We start from the raw sequence: 16,503 nt of genomic DNA, 5'->3' as shown, positions 1-16,503 counted from the left end.
GCAGAGAGACAGACATACAGACAAGATTGTGATCGTCTCCCTCCTGACACACACTTATCGTGTACCCAGCTTTACTTGCAGCTGCTGCTGAAGCCCTTTCGGTTCTGCAACATCCCTGCGTGCAGAATGCAGCCAGCCTGCCTCGGGTACTGCAGCTGAGCAGCTCTGGGCAGCTGCAGGAGGGTCCCTGCCTTGCTCTCCCCACCACCGTGGGTGGAGCAGGGACGGGCATCGCTCGCACTCTCTCCCAGCCCTTAAATCCAGACTGGTCCTATCAGAGAAGTTAAATTTAACAGCGGGCGAGTTCAAGCTGCCTGCTTCAAGGGCCTCTGGTGGTATACAAAAATACACATCTGATGATTTTTTCTAAAAAAAACCTCTGAGCTAGATGAAGTGTGTGGTTATGTGTGAAGGATACAAAGCCCCAAACAATTTCATTTACTTCAGTGGGAGTTGCAAATACTGGCTGTTAAAACACAGCCAAGAATTATTACAAAATGAAGGCTGGGAAAGTAAGTACTTGAAAACCAAGAAAATCCCAAAGCTAAGGTTTCTGCCACAACATTCAGTCATTTTCACTGCACATCTATACATTTTATTATTATTTAATCTATGTCCTGTGAGGTGTGTAGGATGTGTAATGAAGCCAAAACGATATTGCTTGGGAAAAGCTAGTATTTGTAATTTCCTGACTTTTGAATATTTGATTTTTCAGCCTCAGTAATGCACTAATGCTGTTTTATGTGTTTAATATATAATTGGCTTGAATTTTTTTCTTCTTTTTAACTGTTGATACAATGATTAGTTTCTGGAGGAAGAGTGAAAAGAATGACGTTTTTCTTTGGCCCAGTACTGCAGAATCTATTTTATGCATTTTTTCATTGCAATGATACTATGCTGGTGAGGGAAACTTGGTGTAGGTGGGAATTTGGCTGCTCAGGGCCTCTCAGATGAATGAGACTTGGAAGTCTCTCAAGGACGGTGTTATTTTTTCTTCCTTTCCAAACTCACCGGAAACACTCGAGGGTATAAACCTTTTTAAGTGTGTTTACGGGACGGTGCGTTTACTCCAGCGCCTTCCCTCACTGCACCACCTATTAAGCAGTTTGGGAGACTTTGTTTAGCACCGATAAAAATAAAAGCTAAACAGATTACTGCAGGTTAAATTAACATTTATGACCTTTAGTATGAAAAGCTCCACTTTCCTGCTGTGCATAAAGAATGTAAAAGGGATGTTAAGATGTAGAAGTTAACACGCTCGCCGGACTCATCCGAGGAGCTTACTTTGCAGCGGGTGAAGGTGCCCGTGAGGTAAAACATGACCACCGCCCATGCTGCCGTACCTCTGCGCTGCCCTACTCCACCTACGAGGGGCCCGGGCCCGGGCCCAGGCCGGCACCCGGGAAGGGGCTGCAGCCGCCCCGGGCCTGGCCTGGCGCAGCAGGGCTCCCCGGGCCCAGCGCACCTGCCGCGGAGGGCAGGGGCTGCACGCCGGCCCTGACGGGGGCAGGCCCCGCGGCCCCCCGCCGCCTCCCGCTCGCCCGCGGCCCTCCCCCGCCGGGCTCAGGTGACACCGGCCCCGGCGGCTCCCCGGGCCGCCGCGGAGCTTCCTGGTTCCCAGAAGGTGCCGGAGCGACTGCAACAGGAACTGAGAGACGGGGGGAGGAGGCGGTGCCGCCGCTCGGCTGCAGTCGCGGCCCGAGCCGGGGGAGCGGAGCAGCTATGGGCCGCCGCCCGCCGCCGCAGCGCTGAGCCGCCCCCGCCGCCGAAGGCAGAGGGGCAGGCGCTGCCTCCTCGCCCCTGCCGGGCGGGGCGCTTCTCCCTGGGGGGCGCTGGAGCAGCCGCCGGGGGCCCGCGATGTGACCATGGACAGCAGGTTCAAGTGAGTGGGGGTGGGCGGCCGGCGAGGGGCCCCGGCGGGGCCGTTGCGGGCGGGGCGGGGGCCGCGGCGGGGCTGTCAGGAGCGGCCGGCCGAGCTGAGCTCCGCGGCGGGCAGGCAGCGAGTAGGCCTCGCAGCCGCCCCGGCCTGCCAGGCCCGCCAGGCGGCAGGCAGGCAGGCAGGGAGGGAGGGGACGAGGAGGAGGGGGAGCCCACCCGGCGGGAGCGTGCGAGGGGCCGGGCGCGCCGCGGCCGCTGAGTGACAGCGGGGCGGGCGGCAGGCAGCGGGGTCGGGAGCGGGCGCTGCGCGCCGGGCCGGGCCGCGCCGGGGCGAGGCGGGACCCGCGGCGCGGGGGGGAGCGGGGCGCGCACAGAGGCGGGGCGGTGCCCCCCGGCCCGGCCCGGCCCGGCCCGGCGCGCAGCCCGCCTGCCCGGACACTGGTTTCCCGCAGCTGTGGGGCGAACGCGCTCCTGCAACCGCCGCCTCGCCGGGCCACGCCGGGTCAGAGGCGTCGGTGCCGGGGAGAGGCGCCCGGCAGGGCGCGGGGGCGGGCGGAGCGGTGCCTGCTCTCTGTCGGCCTGTGGCCGGTGAAAGGGGATCGTGAAATGGTGGCAGCTTGCTCCTGAGGCGCCCACCCGGCGTGGCGGGAGCGCGGCCGCAGCCCGCGGGCCCATCTCCTTGCCTCGGTAGCCAGAGCTCCCTCAGGCCTGGGCAGCACTGCTTCTTGCGGTGACCCGGCCTGCAGCAGCTGGTGGGCTGCTTTGTGACATTAGTCTCTCCAGTAATTACAAACCCTTTTTTCGCCGTTGTGGTATGGCAGGTGCAAAAGAGATTTTTAGGTGTTTGGAAGCACTGCTATTCCGCCTTGCCCATCAGGAGCGGCTGTCCGGTCTCGCTGGCATTGGAAACCAACAAGATGTTAAACACGGATTTCAGGAATTGACAAAAATCTCTATGTAAATATATGATGAATAAGCAGGCTGCTACTGGGTAGCTGTAAAGGAAATGAGAGACAGTCTGACAATTCTCAGATTAGTTTGACACATTTTTGACACTTCTAAGCGTAGTGGGATGTGAAGAGTAAACTTAGAAGCATTTTTCTGCAAAAGCAGCTTTAGAGTGGTATAGTGAAAGACAGAAGGCAGTGTTACTTCAAAGAGCTTTCTTCATGAGGGTAATTCAGCTAGGAGTTGAGTTAGAAGCCCTCATTCGGTGTTTGTAACACTTTAACTGATTCACATCAAAAACCCAGCATTGTGTGGTCTGGGTTTTAGGAAGCAATGGAAGGGGAAAATGGCCTGAGAGCGTAAACCCAGTGCCTGATCTAGAGTAACGTCATGGGGACATGTCACTTCTTTTAAAGGAAGGGTTTTTGTGGTTCGCTTTTCTAGGTGGCTCAATGAAGCCAAGCCTTATCAGTTTCATTCTGAACCCGCTCGCCAGCCAGAGGAACAATGGACGGACTTTAATACCAGAGTAAATCTCCAATTTCCTGGATTTAGGCTGTTGTAACTCAGAGCAGAATTTGTTCTCCTACACACAGGAGCAGTAGATATAGGATTTTCCCAACTAAACGCTTTAAAATACGATGCAAGGAAGAATTGTGATATGGGCAGGTTATGTCTCCATAACCTGAATTAGACTATAATTGCATATCTCAGTTGATGATGGTGCTGAGGTCAGTGAAAGCATGTACTGAATCAATTAATTTGTGACAGCTGAAATTTTCCCCAGCTCAGCCTTTGGATTTCATTCAAAACTTTATTTAAAGAAACAACAGTGTGTTAATTTGCTGCATGCTTTATTTCTAGAAAGCATTCTAGAAACCTGGAACCAAGTCTTGGATTTTTTTTATTTGCCTAAAACTCCAGCTGACTTCAGTGGGAGTGTTACCCAAGAAGGGAGTTCAAGTGTGAGCCTTTTATGTGGTTAAATAGATAATTGATATGGGTGCAGTTATACCACTTGTTTTTAATATAAATAGCAGTGTGCTTGGTAGGCAGAGAGAGGTGGGTGGTATAGTAATGGCATTTAGAACTGTGTTAATAAATATTTAGTTTGGGATTAGGTTGAGTGTTAATTGCTATTGGCATATGCAGTTCATTATTATCAGGTGTATATTTACTGGGGAGGTGAAAGAGGCATTGGCCATCCCACAGAGCTGGCCATGATAGCTGCTGCAGGTATGGAGGCTCCATCTTCCTGTCTTCCTGGCTAGTTTGGGATTGCGTCCATCCGTAGTTATTGCAGTAATGTTTTTCACTCACTGAATCATGCCTGAGATTCAGCCTTTAAAATCAAAGTTGACGATTGATATCTTGTGAAAGGGGAAGCTAAGTGATTCTCAGCCGTGTGGTGGTAATCATATGCATTTAAAGGGTAATGGCTAAATTTGTGGAATTAAAGTGGAAGTCTAATGATGGGCTATTCCTATTAAATAGAAATAAGACGTAGCTTTAGAAAAGGCTGCCCATGACTCCCATTAATATGTTTCAGATTGACTGATAAGGATTTTAGTAGCATTTTTTTTCCAACTGTTAGGTGTGGTATGACAGAGTGACTTAAAAGCTATTTGATGTATAAGGCAGTGACAGTATCACTTAAATAAATCACAGTTTAGCTTGTTTACCTTCCATATTCTTTTTCTAAGGCTGTACAGGGAAATGTGACTTTTTGGTTCTTCCTTAGAACTAATCTGATTTCTAATTTTATTTTAATGAAATTTTAATTTATTTTAATTTTATTCTGTACAAATGGAATGAAAAGATACAACACGGTAGAAACACTATCTGAAACATATATATGATTAATCAATTGTGTTTGCTTCTTCTAGGGAAAATCCAGAACGTACCTTTGATTTGGTACTGAAAGTAAAATGCCAAGCATCTGAAAACGAAGGTAATATACCGTGCCTATTGATATTTATTTACAGAAATGAGAGGTGGGAAAAAATAGTTTGCATCCTGATCTAGTGTCATCTTATGTTTTGAATTGCTGTTGGGTTGGGATTATATTAGAAAGTGACTATGGTTATTTTATTGCCTTTTAAAATCTATTAATGTGTTAATTCATAGTTGTTGTGGGTTTTTATTGTTATATTTTCATTTTGGCTATTGTAAAAATATTTTTGTTCTGAGAGAAATACTTGCAAAACTTGGACATGAAATGCATCTTCTACAGTTCTTAAATCTTAAAATGTTGATTTTTTTGTATAAGATTTCATTTTAGCAGAACAATTGACTTCTGTCTATCAGTTGAATGTTAATTTTGATCAGTGTGATAGGGAGAAAGTATGTTCTTTTCTGAACAACAGAAAGAGACTTTCTTTCTAGCTCATGTTTGGCAGCTGCTTTGGTTTGATACATGATACAAACAGCAGTGAGTGCTGAATTGAGCTTCTATTAGCCATCAGTTTCATGTCTCTATAAACATGTGGTAAAAGAGACATAGTAGTGCAAGAGTTATCTAAGAGGCTCTTTTCCTCTTGGGTAAAAAGAAGATGGGATTTCCAGTGCTGAAATTAAAGTGACCTCTAGAAAGTCCATGGGGGGAACTTGGTTCCTGTTCCCATCTGAGGTTGTTGGCCTTGTAAAAACACAGGGAGAGAAGAAGTCTTGTTGGGGTTGTGTTGTAGTCATGTTAGTCTGCAACAGCTGTGTCTTAATCACAATTGTAAAAACAATAAACTACATCTTAAAATTGAGTATGTTTCTTATCCTACTGTGCTAATGGATGCTGTTTCCAGAGTTTACTACTCTAACAAGTTAGAAGCCTGTAGAAGTTTATAGACCCAAACTATTCCTTTTATTTCATTTCAGCCAACATTTCTGTTAGTGGTGTCATGGGTACGTGCCTAATATGTTTACAAAAAACATTTTGTTGAAGCTAAACAATTGTAGTTCTTTAGGTCTTTTCCTGACAATCCCAACACACTTTTCTGTATCTGTTGTATTGTATGTTACCCATTATTGATATCTCAAGTTCCTCTGCTGCTTTTTTCTTTTCGTTTTTCTCCTCTTCATAAGATTGTTCATTTAGTTGTGGAATGGCATCTTGGTCCTGGTGCAATCCTAGGGTAGTCTCACTTTTTTTTTTGACCAGCCAGCATCCTTCGCTTTATTGCTTGCTTTTTCTATTTGCTGTTGGTACAGTCATGGTTTGGGGAATCAGATGTGCTTTCCTAACTCTCTGATCGTCGTTGTGGTTTATATCATGGCACACTTTACCTTCTGTTCTCTCCCTTTTGCAGTTTTTACTTTAGTAATTTCATAGCTGATACCTGTGAACCCTGGTTAGCTACTTGACTTCTGATCTGTTCTTCCTTGCATTGTGCATTTAGTCTCTGCCTCCACCTGACATCCCTTCCTGGGGGCCCATTCACATCTCAGCTTAGGCCCAGCTACAACCTGTGGATTTCAGCCTCTTTCTTCCTTTCCCTCCTGAGAGCTAGACTGTTGATAATTCTTTCAGGTCTTCATCTTGAAATCTTGAAAAATGTGTGGTTTTTTTCTTCTGTGATCAGAACATGGATCTATATCCTCTTAATTCCTTTTATCTCCCGTTTGACTTCTGATTTTTGTTTTGCATCTGCTGCCATAAGAAGCCACTTCTCGTTACCTGCAGCTCTGTGAATGACCTCCTACACCTGAATTCTGGTTGTAGTCACTTCCCCTGCCTTCCTCGGTGGGCGTTTCGTACTGTTCATCAATTGCCCTCTGTGGAGAGTAGTGTTAAGAAATCTGTGTACCTCCTTGAACTGTGGCCTGAGTTAATATGGAGACTGTATTTGAGTTAATATGGAGACTGTATTTGTGACTGTATTGTAGGTGCACTCTCTTCTCTTCCACTTTTTGCTATCATCCCTTCTACCCCATGTGGGCTCAGTTGCTATTTGTCCATGGCGTGGCCAAAGGCAGAAAGGACGTCTAATGCTGGTAGCATTGGAGTCTATGGCGTGTGACCGGTAAGGGGTTTAGGGGTGTTTCAGGTAGCCTGGAGGTTGTATTGATTCTTGCATGAGTCTGCAGATCAGACAAAAATACAGTCCCCTTTTAGCAATCAAATTGTGCTGGCTGAATATTCCAGTTACTATCCTGCTGTACTGGGTGACCCATCTGGGATTCGTTTTAATTTCTTTCATATTATACCTAATTCAGATAACAAACTCACTCCAGTGAGGGCTTGGACATCATATTTACATATGGTATTATGAGCACAGTAATGTATCAAATTAATATATCTGAATGTTAAAGTTATTTAAAGGAAATTCACAAGGGACAAAAGTGTATTGTCTTCACCACCACTTTAGAAATGGAGCACAAGGCTTGTCATGCTAAACAGGGAGCTTTCAAGGTTGGTTTATTATAAGGCCTAACAAATTTGACAGTTACCCTGTATTGTAGGTCTTGCCTTTAAATAGATTTTCATGCTAGGATAATCTTTTGAATATATCATACTTGAAAACGTGATCCATTCACCTGTTTCTTTGCTCATGCCTCTTTCTTTCTTATGAAAGAGATTTGTGTTTAAATAGGGGCTTTCTCCCTCGCATCCCATCTGCTCCTTGTACTTGATCCTGAAGCTATGTCAGGGCTGAATTTGTGACATCACTGTCACCAGTGTTGCCGTGGAAATATCACAGCCACAAAATTATGATCTCCCTGCATGAGTGAGCAGCAGGAGAAGCCGACTTAGGAGAGGGGAAGACCTTAATGTGACCCATGTATCTTTAAGCTTTTTCTTTTCAGGCTTTGCTGTAGCGTGCATTCTCCTGCATTTTAATTTCCCCGTGCCAGCATATAACTGTTCTAACAAATAAAAATTGAGGTAGCCCTACTGCATGTGTAGCTATTAATAACTTGATGTTTTTACAAGGACGCTATATGCCTGCAACGGTGTGACATGATGAAAAATTTTGCTGTTAAAATTATTATGCTTTTGGAAAAGTATTTTTAGATAACTTCTTAATTATAGCATAGCTCTCAAGGAATGTTAATTTTTCAGATCTGACAATCTGATCCTAGAGCTCTTCCAGCTATAAAGGATCATACATACACAAAATGCAGCAAGGTTTATGTGTATTATGAAATTTGTTCTTAAATGATTCCACTAATTATTTCCAACATTGTTTTCTACTCAGTGTAAACACCTAAGAGGTTTCATGTAGGTTAATATAAATTTAGCGCTTCACGTATGGTAGGTGGCTTCTGAATTGGTTACAGGCTTAGTTGTGCTAGCATGTCTTTAGTTATAGCTGGATCAAAAATTTGTTTTCCCATTGGGTACCTTTTTTTGTGATTTAAGAGTAGCTTGTGTACTTGAATATTTATTTCTTAATATTGTGTTCTCGACTGAGTAGATCATCTCTTTAGGCTGCTGTGTCTCTTTTTGTTTTAAACTACAGGAGTGTACAATAGCATTGCTAAAATAGTGATCTTCTAACCCTTTTCTCATTTTTGGGGCAGGAGAGAAAAAAGGGTACTCTTTATGTAAATATTCTTGTAATTTAGCACTCCATTGAACTAATAGCATGAATTGTACCATTTTCTGCTGTTGCTGACAAGCTTTGTTTATTCTTCACTTGAGTTATGTTTAAAAAAAAAAAACAAACTTCTATTTATTAGAGGGGTTTAGTGCCCACTCTTAGCACAAAACAGGATATGGTTCCCTCAACAATTTAGAATATATTACTTACCGTATTTTCAGAGTAAATGATGCTTTTGATATTCTACTACACCTAGGACTTTACCTTGAAAGTTGCATTTCAGCTGTATTTAATTAGACAGTTGAGGCATATACTCCAAAGAGGAGAAAAAAACCTTTAGGACCAAAATCAGATTGTAGCCCATGTCATAACTTCCAGTCCTTTCCAGCATGGTAAGAATCAATTAACATGGTATGTTGAAACATAGTAACTAGTTAGTGTGACAACTTTGTCTTGGGAAAATTCATAACCTGATTCTTGCAAAACTTTGAGATTAATTAACTTCTGTTCACCAGAGTTTCCTAAGCAACTGGGAGATGAGTGCTAACCTATTCTAACAGCCCAATATTTGTTAATTGTGAATATGGCTTGCACTATCAGTAGCACCTTAGAGCAAAAGGTTTTACATTGCGTCCCAGGCAGGTGCAGATTTCCGTTATTCTTTCCCATGTCACTCCTTAATGAACAAGCAAACAAAAGAAATAGCAAAAATGTGTGCCCATTTTAACATAATCAGCTGGCCTTTTGTATTAAATTTTCACTTACAGACGCAGAGGACAACTTGGTAACAGATATTATCAAAACTGTTGTGTTATTTTAAAGATGAGCATTGCTCTTTAGCTTTAGGGTAAAAAGATGCAAGTTTTTTGCGCTTCAGGCTGAATCACCCTTTCAAGGTATCAGGAGTAATGCAGTGTTACAGTTGTCCTGAGTGCATAGTCTTACATGACACTATTGGTTCAAGATTGTATGACAGCTGCACCTATAGCAACTTTACTCTTCTCCTGGCACTCTCTTGTCTCTTGAAAGCTATACTGCACCTGGCGCTGTAAGATATACTTGAGCCTCAGAATTGGCTAACCAAAGCAGTCTGCAGCTTTTTTTATTTTTTTTCCTTTTTCTTTTTTCTGTCCAGGTCCTTCCATCATGAAAAGTGAACTGAATTTCTGGAAGGCTGATAGGCTGATGTTTTTGACCTCTTCCACAGGACATATCCAAAATAATAGTGCCAGTGTAATCTTCGTGAAGAGTGTGTGTTTATCTATGTATCTATGCATACATGTACAAACATGTACAGTATGTGCATGCACACATATATGTCTGAACTTTAGATTTTGGTTAAATGTGCAAAGATAAAGTTGGTAAATTAACTCATTCTATAAACTGTATGTCCTATATTGATTTTATTAAAACTGGATTGCAGAGGCCAAACAGAAAAAGCAATGCAAATATAGCAGCTAGCAGTAGAATGGCAATGTGCAACAACTTCTGTGCACATAAGTCTTCAGCATTTCTGTCCACGGTTTCTCAAGAAGAAGATGACTCGCATTGGTTTCAGTTTGTGTGGTTGAGAGCGTGCTGTTTGCTACACCTTCATTTTCTTTGATAATAGCACGTATGAAAAGCAACAAAAAGGCTCCACGGAGTGTGCAGGTAGATCCAGGAAATTCAACCTCTGCATGTTGTAGTTTGGGTCTAGGACTGCTTTAGTCCTGACTGTTCAAGTTTTACTTGAAAACCGCTTTGAAATAGCAGTTTATTTTCTGTTCAAGCAAAGAACAGTTGTTTGAACAAGGCTTGAAATTTGATTGCTTTGTCTCTATTTCCTCTTTAAATGCTGGGAAGCCTTGTATACCTCTAGGGCTAGATACGTGATTTTCAGAGGTGTTTAATAGGTTGTGTTGAATTGCATGAATAACTCCTGTAGTTCACCTTGCCTGTGTCAGAATGATAATAAATCTTAGTGATGCATGATGTCTAAATTATTTTTCTTTAAGAGTTGTCTTTTCATTAAATTTTCAAGGAAAAGCCATGAAAACCAGTTTAATCATGTATTGGTGGAGTTAAGAACAATATGAATTAAGTCCAGGAATTAGGCCAGAAATGCAAAATTCTTTGTATGAGGTTTGACTGTGGTCTGTAAGGTACTAATAAGATATGTGGTTCCAGGAAGGTTCCAATTCTGAAAAAAAATTTAATGCAGGTGGTAGTTCTGTCCATGGGTAACCTGTCTAGCTTTGGTAGGGTTTTGATTAAGAGTCTTCCAAAGCTGCTTTCAGGACTGTGGTCAGAGCAAGCACTATTTTTTCTTCTTTTTTGTTTCTTCACTGTAGAGAGCTGTTTATTAACCACAGACTCTAAGCCTGTGGGTGTAACGTGCTGATCAGATAACTCTTTTCCTCTGCTGTACTTTTTTTTTTTTTTTTTGCAGAGCATCACTTGAACCTGATTAAAAAGATAATTCTATCAGTGTAATACATGAAGAAGTCTGCAGGATTTTTTTTTTTAAGAGCACTTAAAACTTTTGATATAATCTTTATATACTGCCAACCTTTTTCACTGTTGGTTTTAACTGGAAGGATACTAAATAAGTGCTGGCCTACAGAAAGTTAGGTTTCTCTAACTTTTTAAAGCACACTGTGTTCTTCAGGTGACTATGAAGAGCAACTATATATTGCTATGAACTAGATAGATTTGTAAAAAAGCTTCACTTATTTGTAGATTTTTTTAAGTCTCAAATATTGTGTTACCATAGTAGAATTTATTTTATACCAATAAAAAGTTAAAGATGCTTTTTCAGTTTGTACAATGCCATTTCAGAACATGGGCTATCTGATTATAGTCTTAGATGCAGTTTTTGTATATAAAAAATAAAGCTTTCTTTCCATATTCCTCTGAAGTTTCATTAAGCTTAAAAACCTCTGGCCCCAACTCATTAATTCATATGTTGTTAGTTAGGCTGGTGCTACTTCCCCGTAACAGATTCTTGGTTTTCCTGTTGAAATTTTCAAATGGTGGTACCTAAAAAGCTTGAAGAGGACATTTAATCTAGCCTGGTTTCTCTACAGGATTATCAATTGATTAGGAGCAGAATATTTCACAGTCCTTTGTTGAGGAGTATGTAAATATTTTGAGGGCAGAAGCAGGTAGTGCCTGAGATTGTGCATCGCTTTTGTCCTTTCTGACAAAAGCAAGGAATATAAGCCAGAGTTTGGCTGAAGCTCTCTCATGTGCGAGCACCAAGCATACCTGAAAGTCCTTCATAAATTATAATCTTTTGTATAACTTTAAACCCTCCAGTTGTATCTAAATGAATGTTTTCATTATATTCAAATTTCTTTCATTTAATTGGAAAGCTCCTCAGGGTATGAACAATGTCTTCTGTGTGTTTGGACTGTCACTAGCAAAGAGTGGGTGTTGGAGAATTATGAACAACAAACACAATTAAGGCAACTATGATTTTGCATCTAAGATAAAGATTGGCATTTTGATGCTTTTTACCTTTTCCTTTCATTCTCCAGAGACTGAGAACTGGAGGGTAGTCACTGTGGCTTTCAGCTTCTCTTCACAGATGCAAAAATGTGGAGGAAAATGTTGCTGCTTTTCAGTGCCTCATTTCCTACAGATTTTTTTTTTTCACCAACCTACAGAGATTCTTGGATGTATGTGTAATTTGGAGGTGGGTGCAGATATGCGTGTGTAGGAGGGGGAAGGCTAAGAGCTGCTGGACGACAGGTCAAGGAAGCCCTTTCTCCTATCTCCCCTGCATTCTTCACCAGGGAGAAGAGACCTCGGTGGGGAGGGACGACCCTACTCCCCAGCAGCCAGCGGACAGTCCTGGGAGGAGGGGCAGGCTCTGCGCTAGCCCAGAGATTCCAGCTGTAGTAATGTGGGGGCAGGCGCTGTGGTATCAGTGCTGGTAGAGATGAATTATTCCCCTGCAGGCATTTGCCTGACTGTGTCATTTTTTCATGTAGTACCATATGCTGCTTTCAGCAGTGTGATTGGGTTTTGGGCAGTGAAATGAAAAGGGAAGAACTTGATGAGTTAACTAATACAAATATTAACTTGTTATAAAAATAATTTTGTATAAATTCAGTAGAACGAATATACTAGTATTAATATACTAAATAAAGCCAAAGACACCAACCTGTATCATGTAATGTAGTCAATCAGTATGCAAGTTGACGTTCTTGTGCTTTTTTTCAAATTTAATTTTAGTTTCATTTTAGTACTTAACTATTTGAGATGTCTGCCTGGGGGATAGTTTGTGGGCTTTTAAATTGCTTGCATTCAGAAGTGTTAAGAGTTTGCATATTTTTCTAAGCTAATGTCAGCATGCTTCTGCCCTCCTACACACTGAACAGTCCATCTTACACAGAGGTTTATCATTCTTTAAGGAGATATGTTATGCTGCTAGCTGTCTTCATATATAGTTTAATGGCTTGTCTTTCATGTATGGAGGATTTAAAATCTGCTTAAAAAGCTTTGAAAACTGGTTAAACTTTCAAGGTTTAAAATGCTTTTTGCAAAGCCATAAGACGCTTCTCTCTCTAGCACTGACTTGAAGAGGCTGAAGTGTAGGGTTTCCTGTCTGGTTCACAGAAAAAGTCTTTTAAATTCTTTTTCTTTTGCCACTGGTGATAGTATCTGGGGATGCAGATACATGTAGATGCATGTGCTTATCGTATGACTGTTGGGATAGATACTTCTGTTTGTAAATAGGATAAAACAGGATCAGGGCTACGAAGGGAAGAGTTATATAACTGTTCATAAAGGGCTTAAAAACCCCTGAAGCCAAAATAAGTTTTCCCAGTAAAGTGCTATTGTTATTCCTTAAAATAATTTTGTGTAGTAAGAGCAATTTGAGCATAGCACCGCTCTGCAAATAATGTGTTAAGAATCTGTATTTTTTGTGGTAGGCTGACTTGTGATAACTCCATGATCCAGGTAAAAAAGTGATATTTACAGGCACATAGAATCTTCCATCCTAACTATGTGACTGACAGATAAAGTACTAAAATGCTGAAAACATTAACTACTTATATTTGCTTTTGACATTTTTCCACGTATCTTGGAACTGCAGCCCTATGTTTAGAACTGAATAATTTGGGTCAACAAACACTTCTTATATTTTGTGATTCTGGTTTAGGAGAAAAGATTAAAACTTAATACTGAACTCTGTATGGAAAAGAGAAGAGAAAAAGCAGAAGCGATGAGAGAAAAAAGGCCCGAACAAGATTTTGGGTGTGGTATCTGTGCTTCCTGAGCTGGGAAAGCTAAGGCAGCAGTTTACAGTCATACTGTCTTCATTTGTAAAATTCTTAATCCTCGTTTGGAAGGTACTGTCCAAGTATTAAATCCTTAATTAGAAATAAGGCTTGAACAATGCCCTTAGATTACATTTCCTAGAGTTTGAATCTGGATCTGGTTTCCCTACACATTTGAGTGGGTATTCAGATGTAGATTAAAACCCAGCTAAAACTACAAACTTGTGTCTGAAAATAGCATATTAGTTAGGGTTTCTGTGTTTACTTTAGGACATACTTTACAAACTTTTTTAGTTAATGCCAAGTTTTAATCATCATAGAGGCATAATCATCATAACCAAGGTATTTTGCCATAGCTGGTTTACCATTGCATTTTTCCTTCAACACAGAATGGGAAAGAGTGACACAAAGAATGATTAATACTTCTGCTTACCTTCTAACAGAGAACAAGAAATTCCTATTCATCTGACTTTAGATGCTATTCACATCAAGGGTTTTATTTGTTGTACCAGTTGAACCTGTTTTAGAACACATCCAAATATTGTAAAGTTATGGTGTCATTGTGCAGACAGAGTCAAATGTTTGCTTTTGGGAGGAGGCAGTTCTTTTGCTCTGTTACAGGACAAGCTAAATGCAAAAATCTGCTGTCTTTGTATTTAAATACTGGATGCTATATGTTGAATTTAACTTAACTGTGTTGCAAGAGTTGCACTTGACACAGAGAAGCCGTGCTGATAATGGTTATAAGGCACAGCATCATTTCCCTCAGAAGTTGCAAAGAAAAGCTTAACATTTTAAGGCAGTTGTTTCCAGGAATGGAGTTGCATTATTGAAGAAAAGATGATAATTTTTATATCCTCAGCTTAAGATGCAATATAAAAAAACAAATGTAAAAGAGTGTTTTGTGTTACAGTGAATGTGTTTGTTCTGTTTAAATGCAACCTAAGAAAAAGTAGCAGCATAGAGCTAAAAGACAAGGATTGTGTGACAGTTGTGAACTTACCTGGAGGTCTGTAATGAGTTTGATATAATGGAGTGAAACCACTGTGCCTTTAGTGACAAGAGGGAAACAGTTATTGTAACCGAGTCTTGCTAGCAAGAGCTGATCGTTCATGCATCCTCTTCCTATCCTTTGGAGGTCGTTTGGCTCTGAAACTGTGTGTGTTTGCTGTTTGTTTGTGTTTTACTTCAAATAGCTAGCGCTGCTAAAAGCAGCATGTGAGGTAAGCATCCGTCCTGCTTCTGGTGGCACCTGGCAGGCTTGCTCTGTGGGTATGCTCGCTGTTCAGCTGGTGGGGCTGCTTCTGGAGCCGACAGGAAATGTTTTTCACACAGGTCAGATAAGGAGGAACTGGTGGGATTTTCATGCCATGCAACGTAGCATAGGCTGTTGTTTCACCTCTGAGCATTAATTTCAAGTTTTTTGGGTTTGTTAAAGTAAACGTAGGGTTTGTTAAAATAAATGTATTGCCAGTTCAGGAGAATGAAAAAAACCTAGAGATGCACTTACTTTCTTCTGCCATCTTCCTGATGGCTTTTGGGCTTCTAGGGTACTCTCAGAGTGTTGGAATTGTGTCGGGGTTATGTTAAACTCTTGTCCTTTTTTTGAGGAAATGGGTTCAACAACTTCGCTGGTGCCTTCCAGTTTTCTGTTCGCATAGTAAAACTTAGTTATTAGGAAAAAACCAAATACTCAACGTTAGATCCTTGTCACCCATGGTCACATCAAGGCATTGCACATTTGGAGATAGATTAAGTTTTCATTTTGCGTAAATGAAATTCTTTCTAAAGAGCACAATTATGCTAGATTGGTATCATGCAGTAATTCATAGAACTGAATATAGTTAACGGTATCGTGACACAACATGGGAAATTCTGAAAAACTTTGTGTCCAGGAAAAAGTTTTGCTGGTATTCATATTCTAGGTATCTTCTCCCTGCTAAGAATATTGCCAGATAAAAAAGGTCTTAGTTCCCTAGCGGCAGATGAATTGCTTGCTGCTTTAGCTGAAACTAATGAACTTTTCCTGTCATGTCACAGGTAGCTGTCATGACAGTGGTTGTGTGTCAGGACAGGTAAAGCTTTATGACACTGGAAACTGAGTTAGGTGAGGTTCTGAGCATTCAGTTGCAGTTTCAATCAGGCACTTTTAATTGGTGCATCTGAGTAAACCCATTTTAGTTTCTGAGAATGGGCACATCCCATGCAATGTAAGTGCATGTTTACATCTGCTTTTACCTGGGATCAGAGCCCTGTAGCATCTTGCAAGGTCTAGTCTAAAAATGCTTATACAAGTGTCAGCCAGGGAAAAAAAAGTCAGATCAAACTAGCATGTGTAATTAATATGTAAGCAATTGAAAACGAGACTTCTCTTTCTCAGTCTTGATATAATATGTTGTATTTTACATAGAATAATTTGAAATGCATTCTTTTGCATTCTGTTTGTGATGTTAGAAATCAGTGCTATGAAACTGCATGACAAAAAAAAAAGTGCTTGAGATAAGCACCTCTAAAGTGCCTGGCTGAAAACATTTTTTCCTGGCAATAAAAACCATAATAAATTAACACTTGCCTTAAATTCTCTGGCAACTAGTGATGGTGACTATCTTCTTTGTAAATAAACAATTTTGTGTGACATTGCTGGACACTAACAGATCTAGCAAACTGCTTTGTTGTTGAGAATACTTGTCAGTATTCTCACAATCCTTGGAGGAAACTTGCATTATGTTTTCAACACTGAACAAAACAGAAATCTTTTCAGATCCTACTATTGGGGAAAATGATGAAGGAAAGGATAAACCAGATCAAACAACAATAAAAATAAACTACCAGAACTTTTAGTGGAAGTGAAATAGGGTGAAGGTTGGAAA

General features: G+C 41.4%; 1 protein-coding gene across 3 annotated transcripts in view; it reads left to right on the top strand.

Annotated features, from left to right (window-relative positions):
- The first annotated feature begins 1,584 nt into the window (after positions 1–1,584).
- The window catches only part of DENND1B (DENN domain containing 1B), a 170,181-nt gene continuing 155,262 nt past the window's right edge, over positions 1,585–16,503 (top strand). For 2 of the 3 annotated variants that reach the window (XM_075508166.1, XM_075508165.1), the window contains exons 1-2: positions 1,587–1,882; positions 4,713–4,777. In XM_075508166.1, the coding sequence (XP_075364281.1) occupies positions 1,866–1,882; positions 4,713–4,777 (82 nt within the window). In that variant the 5' untranslated portion in view covers positions 1,587–1,865. Of the gene's footprint in view, positions 1,883–4,712; positions 4,778–16,503 lie in introns of all 3 variants that reach the window. The other variant, XM_075508168.1, reaches the window with a different exon arrangement.

The sequence above is a fragment of the Mycteria americana genome, chromosome 7, assembly GCF_035582795.1.
Source record: "Mycteria americana isolate JAX WOST 10 ecotype Jacksonville Zoo and Gardens chromosome 7, USCA_MyAme_1.0, whole genome shotgun sequence".
Lineage (NCBI taxonomy): Eukaryota > Metazoa > Chordata > Aves > Ciconiiformes > Ciconiidae > Mycteria > Mycteria americana.
Note: the sequence above shows the minus strand (reverse complement) of the source record. Positions and strands in the feature narration are given on the sequence as shown.